The following is a 6,946-nucleotide window of genomic DNA, read 5'->3' on the forward strand; positions in this document are numbered from 1 at the left end:
GAAACTAATAAGACAAACCCAACAGACAAACGAAAAAGGGATCGGTAGCGGCTAGTAGGACGGTGACGACGACCGCTGAGCACGGCCAGAACAGGCAGAACCTGCACAGCCTATATGAACCTGCACAGCACACTGTTTGTTGCTGGTTTATATTAATCAATTTAATATTTAATTCAATATTATGCAATTAACCCACCATGGCATGTATTGTTGGTAGAGGTGTGGAAGGCAATTGAATGAGTTTACCTCATAAATCTAATTGTGCCAATGGCAATATTTCATATTCATAAATGTAAATTCACTAATAAAAAAACACTCTTCCGAGTTTTCTATAAGGAATTCGAGCAGTACATTAAGGCCATTCAATATTCTTCTAATAAGAAAGCTGTTAAAACAATCAATATGTGTGTTTCTTTTAAGGTCTTTGTATAATCTGTAATTTGTTGTACCCCCTAGTATATGTTATCATTGTCTATTTGTTTACAGACTATTCTACATTATTTTTAAAAAAATGAATGAGCCAATCGCAAGCAGCTATGTGAATTTGAGAACAGCTGGTGTTATCAATGGGCGAGTTGGTTCGGACGAGGTGTAGTGTGGTCATTTTAGACCATTCCATTGGTCCTAAAGTGAAATCTCCACCCTACCGGGGCACCAGGTAATGCAAAACGAACTCGTCCATTAGTCCAAATTGTGCATGGAAAGTGTTTACTTCAAACGGAAAACGTTTAGCAACAAAAACAATATTTTTTTATTGGACAAATTCAGGTAGATCCCGCCCCGTTTCGTGCTTCCGTTTGGTCCTAGTGAATTACACCCCAGGGCAGGGCCAGTTCAGCTCGAATCCGCCAACCAGCTGAGAACAGACACCGTTGCCTTCTCGTGACGTAACAGGTTTAATGGTGGTATAAAAACAGCTGCAGTGTTTTTTTTATCTCACCGCTTTCTGCGAACTCGTCTCGAGGTTTCATTGTACGTGTTATCACAGAGGCATCAACCCAAAGGATTTGACATCGTTTTTTCCTGATTTAACTTTTCGTTATTTTATTCACGGTAAACTTTTAATATGTTTATAGCCCTGTCTATAGTTGATGTTACTGGTTATGCTTTGATAGCGTGTTTATTTTCTTGTATCCTTGTTGGTGTAGGCTACAGATTTGAACTAAACCGGTTTTGTCTTGTTTTTCAGAATTTGTAGTATGTTTTTTGGATACATCGTTTTTGAACGTTTTTCTATGGAAGAACAAGGCAACCAAATCATAATTGAAAGTAATTTTGACCAGAGGGACTCCTTTAGAGAATCCTGATCTCTGCCGTCACCGTCCTGGGTCACTTGCGTAAAGGTAAAGTAGGCCACATGGTTTATAAAATAAATGTAGAAGTTATCTAGGTGTCCTAATGCATAGCTTAATTTTATTAAGTAAATATTAAGTTCCAATGTCTTCAACATTAATTGACTTATAATTAAACATTTAATATAGGCTTGTCTGTTATTTTGAATTTGTGGCGTTCATGCGTTTGGTTTCACGATCGCTACACGCAGTGTTTCCTGAATTCTCACTATCTGATTCAGTATCGTGTAAACGAGGTACAGCGCTTCCTTTGTTGTCTCGAGTCATTTGCTTAGTAGAGCGCTACTGACATGGCAACAGGCAGCTCCGCCAATGGGGATGTCTCATGGCAGTTTTGCAAATTGAGTAGGCCAGTAAGTGATGTCTGAAACAACTGCTTACCTACAGTGAATTAAGCCCCTCCATTTTCCACTTGCTTGGACCCCTTGGGGACAGTAGGCTACGTCCATGCCTGCACGAATTTGACTGGTTCCAGGTGTAAGTGGTCACTTGGGGCATCTGCTAAATGACAAATGTGGTGAATTGCAGGAAATATAATTTAAAACTACAAACATATCTCTGCCTCATGGGAATATGTGTAGAACTGCTGGACATTAACTTTGAAACTCACTTATTGCCCCCAAAAGGCTAGAGCTGGCCCTGGCTACCATAGTCTAATCTGAGTTATTGTGACATGGAAACATGTCAGTGAAATTATGAATATTGCCATTTATTTGTACAATTGTTAATACACATGTGTTGTCCTTCTCCCTTTTCAGAATTGGGTAGAGTTCCCTTTTGTCTTCACCTCATCAGTCTTCTTAAATTCACATTCCATTTATCTGGATAAAATGGTTGGATTCAGACCTGCTGACGTGCCCCCAACTGCTGCTGTGAAGTTTGTCGGTGCTGGAACAGCGGCCTGCATTGCTGACCTATTCACCTTTCCCCTGGACACAGCCAAAGTCCGGCTACAGGTAACCCTATGGATCATGTGTTCTTTGTTGAAATGAACTGGTGGGGTCCTGTATTGTAGCGCCATGAAATGGCTCAACCAAGGATTTCCCACCTGGTTTTGTTCAGCAGATGGGGACCCAGGATGGTTGGAAGCGGTCATTGTTTCTCATATGAAATCGCATGTGAAAGGGCTCATTTGACTGGTCAAATGTGGTGAGCTGTCATACTAAAAGGGATACTTGACATTACTGCTGCATCAATCTTTTTACTGTCCATGGGTCTAAGTTCTGAAACTGGGTTGGTCTTCAAGATAACACCACATTTGTCACTGACCCAAAAATGGCCCCTTTCATTTTGGTTAATTGTATTGACCTTCTCAACATTAAAACTGACTTGCACCTTCAATTTTGTCCCTCCCAACTTCCTTCCACAACTAAGCGGCCCAGGAGGTGATGGTAAAGCCCTTGGATTCTGCAGGCCCTGGATGTAGCGTCATGGACACTGCCTGGACTCTCCTGTCCCATTCTCCAGTGTCATTCCTATGCTCCCCCCCAGTGTCTGTTTAGTCTCTCCATGTCCCTTATGTTCCACACAGATCCAGGGAGAGGGTAAAGGTGCAGCAGCTAGTCATGGCACAGCAGTAAGGTATCGGGGTGTGTTTGGTACCATCACCACCATGGTGCGTACAGAGGGGGCCAGGAGCCTCTACAGTGGGCTGGTGGCAGGGCTCCAGAGGCAGATGAGCTTTGCCTCCATCCGTATCGGCCTCTATGACTCTGTCAAGTCATTCTACACCAAAGGCTCAGACCGTGAGTAGGCTACACATCGCACACTGTGAACATTGACCTTTTTCTAGTGATACTCATTCTCTTGAAAGTGGAACTCTCACTGTTCTAACTTCCCCTTTCTCTCTCCAGATGTAGGGATTGGCAGTCGCCTGCTGGCGGGCTGTACAACTGGAGCCATGGCAGTCGCATTAGCCCAACCCACAGATGTGGTGAAAGTCCGCTTCCAGGCACAGGCTAGTTCCTCTGGGCCAAACCGACGTTACCATGGTACCATGCAGGCCTACAAGACAATCGCCAAGGAAGAGGGCATGCGTGGTCTGTGGAGAGGTGGGTGTTTGCTTGATCACATGGATCATTTGTGCCTTTTGTCCAATGTTTTGGTCAACAGTATTGCCAACATTTCCATCCCCACCTTGCAGGTACTGGCCCAAACATTGCCCGCAATGCAATCGTGAACTGCACTGAGCTGGTTACATATGACCTCATCAAGGACGCGCTTCTTAAAAACACATCCCTGACTGGTGAGCCATTGCCTTGCCATATATTGTTTAAAATGACACACTTAAACTTAACTTCTGTCTGGTATTGTGATGCCTCTCCTTAACCATTTTCATTTGGCCTACAGATGACCTCCCCTGCCACTTCACATCTGCATTTGGTGCAGGATTCTGCACCACTGTGATTGCCTCTCCCGTGGATGTGGTGAAGACGAGATATATGAACTCTGCCCTCGGCCAGTACAGCAGCGCCCTCAACTGTGCTCATGCCATGGTGACCAAGGAGGGACCTCTTGCCTTCTACAAAGGGTAAGCCAAATGTCTTATTCATAAGTGTTTTAGTTGCCTGGGGTCTCCTGGACTTGGTTGTACCAGATGGATGGTTTTACAAGGCTCATACATCTTATTGATCAGTACTTTAAATATAGCTGTTGCTGCTTGCTTCGTTTTAGTCAAAGTATTGTCTAAACCTGTTAATTACACTGAACAAAAATATAAATTCAACATGTTAAGTGTTGGTTTTATGAGCTGGGGGAAAAATCCCAGAAATGTTCCATATGCACAAAAAGCTAATTTCTCAATTGTGCACGCATTTGCTGACATCCCTGTTGGTGAGCATTTCTCCTTTGACAAGATAATCAAGTCAAATTTATATTTGTCACATGCACCGAATAAAAGTGTTACAGTGAAATGCTTGCTTGCTTAATCCATTCACCTGTGTGGCATATCGAGAAGCTGATTAAACAGCATGATCGTTACACGGGTGCGCCTTGTGCTTTGGACAATAAAAGGCCACTTTAAAATGTGCAGTTCGTCACAATGCCACAGATGTCAAGTTGAGGGAGTGCGCAATTGGCATGCTGACTGAAGGAATGGCCACAGAGCTGCTGTCAGAATTTCTGCCATAAACTGCCTCCTACTTCGCTTTAGATTATCGCATTACGTCCCACCAGCCTAATTGCAGACGATGTGTAACCATGCCAGCTCATCTGGCTTCTTCAGCTGAGGGAGGGGTGGGGAGGGCTCACCAGTGGGCTGACCTATGCCCTCTAAGGGCCACCCATGGCTACATACCTGCCCAGTCATGTGAAATCCATAGATTATGGCTTAATTCATGTATTTTAATTGGCCTATTTTCTTATGAACTCAGTCAATTCCTTAATTGTTTCATGTGTTTATTTTTGTTTGGTATCGTTTCTTTCCCCCTCTGGTTTATTGAAGCATTTGCCTTGATCTGAGTTGTCTCAATTTGCTCCCTACAGGTTCATGCCCTCTTTTCTACGACTGGGCTCGTGGAACGTGGTGATGTTCGTTACTTATGAGCAGCTGAAACGTGCCATGATGTCAGCCTGCTAAAACTGTGGCACTCCTCTGTAGACCTGGCTATTGGCTGCAGTGGATGGTGTTGCTTTTATTCCATTTTAACTATCTTTTGTGGCCCTTGTCGTTTCCATTTTAAACCACTTTTCACTCACCTTTCACTGAAGTGTATTCCTGAGACTGACAATATTTTTTTAAGCTCTAACTTTCGACAATAAAATGTATACCTAATTATGACTTCTGTCTTTTTTGCAAATAACTTATTCATAGGAATCTTACCTGCTTGCAAGGAACACAGTTCTAAATGTGGTGGTCAAAGGAAAGATTTCCAATCGGTTTAAAATCTGACTTCATATTATGGCTGTTGATTCAGAAAGCTAGTGCTTGGTTGATCAGGTGTTTCTTGTCAGAGGAAAGTATCAAACTGGATATCTCCTCTCTGGGAAGGATCCTGAGATAGGCATAGCTTCTCTAGACACCACTTTGCTGTATTTTTGAGCTGGGTTGGGTGGGGAAATGAAACTTTTAGCTTGGTCTCATGACAAGTGTTTGAAAATCGGGATGTTCCATTTCTCAGAACGGCATGCACTGTCAGCGTTCTTAACCTTTTATTGGCACTTTCTTTTGCTAATGAGGAATTTTGTGGGAAACCTTACCATTAGTTAGGAATACCTTCAATGTCAAATCATCTAAGATTTGATTAACAAATGACCCCCCCCCCCCGAAGTATATGGGAGAAATCCGTTTTAGTGGACCATTCACTCGGTACAAGTCTGACCCAGGAGAGCAAGTGCAGTCTCACCTTCTCCAGAGATCTGGGCCATATAGACCAGATCATCGTGTTGCCTTGCAAACCGGGGATGATGCTTCTGACGTACAATGGAAAGGTAGCTACCTAGTCAACTGAAATGTAGAGTTAATTTTTACAGGGACAGTGCACATTAATCAACGTTTCAGTGAAAGTGCCGGTTTTAGCCAGCCGGTTAATTTTCAACCGCAGTAGGTAAATGTCTTCCACATTTAACCCAACCCCTCTAATGAACACTATCTGCAGGAATACTGTTTGGTGCATGGGGGAAACAGCCAGATCTCCCCCACGCTGCATGACTAGATGTGGTAGGTTTGAGCCCCTGAGGGAACTGATGTCTGAAACACTAATGTAAAGCACAATATGTCATTCATGCACTGAGTGGGTGATTCACTTACCTAATCGGGAATGTTATCCTAGCGCCTTCCATCCTAGGTTTTAAAGTGATAGTATTTTATCCTTGATACTGAATGTGTCTCTTTGTTTTTGACCTGGTTCAGGTCATTCAAAATGAGTTAACTGACTTGCCTGGTTAAATAAAAATATTAAAATTTCATGTTGAAGGAAGCAGAATCAAAGCGAGAACAGTGACTACGGGTGGCTTGAGTCTTTGACAATTTTTAGGGCCTGGTATAGAGGTCGTGGATGGTAGGAAGCTTGGCCCTTGTGATGTACTGGGCCGTACACGCTACCCTTTGGTGCCTTGCGGTAGGAGGCCTAGCAGTTGCCATACCAGGCAGTGATGTAACCAGTCAGGATGCTCTTGATGGTGCAGCTGTAAAACATGAGGATCTGAGGACTCATGCCAAATCTTTTCAGTCTCCTGAGGGGGAATAGGTTTTGTCGTGCCCTCTTCATGACTGTCTTGGTGTGCTTGGACCATGTTATTTTGTTGGTGATGTGGACCCCAAGCATACTTCCAGATTTGTTGCAAAATGGCTTAAGGACAATTTAAGGTATTGGAGTGGCCATCACAAAGCCCTGACCTCCATCCCATAGAACATTTGTGGGCAGAACTGAAAACGCATGTGCGAGCAAGGAGGCCTACAAACCTGACTCAGTTACACTAGCTCTGTCAGGAGGAATGGGCCAAAATTCACCCAATTTATTGTGGGAAGCTTGTGGAAGGCTACACGAAACGTTTGACCCAAGTTAAACAATTTGAAGGCAATGCTACAAAATACTAATTGAGTGTATAAACTTCTGACCCACTAGGAATGTGATGAAAGAAATAAAAGTTGAAAT

General features: G+C 43.3%; 1 protein-coding gene across 2 annotated transcripts; it reads left to right on the plus strand.

Moving 5' to 3' along the window:
* The first annotated feature begins 591 nt into the window (after positions 1-591).
* On the plus strand, positions 592-5,124 carry LOC109872822 (mitochondrial uncoupling protein 2). 2 transcript variants are annotated; one of them, XM_020464171.2, is made up of 8 exons: positions 592-1,053; positions 1,190-1,343; positions 2,111-2,308; positions 2,884-3,097; positions 3,206-3,403; positions 3,496-3,597; positions 3,702-3,882; positions 4,836-5,124. In XM_020464171.2, exons 3-8 carry the CDS (start codon positions 2,183-2,185, stop codon positions 4,927-4,929), a joined length of 915 nt encoding a protein of 304 aa, XP_020319760.1. In that variant the 5' UTR covers positions 592-1,053; positions 1,190-1,343; positions 2,111-2,182; the 3' UTR covers positions 4,930-5,124. The 2 variants fall into 2 exon arrangements, with proteins under 2 accessions (XP_020319760.1, XP_020319761.1); XM_020464172.2 differs by having other exon boundaries at positions 898-1,053; positions 2,727-3,097.
* The last annotated feature ends 1,822 nt before the right edge of the window (positions 5,125-6,946 follow it).

Source organism: Oncorhynchus kisutch, linkage group LG28, assembly GCF_002021735.2.
Source record: "Oncorhynchus kisutch isolate 150728-3 linkage group LG28, Okis_V2, whole genome shotgun sequence".
NCBI classification, from domain to species: Eukaryota; Metazoa; Chordata; class Actinopteri; order Salmoniformes; family Salmonidae; genus Oncorhynchus; species Oncorhynchus kisutch.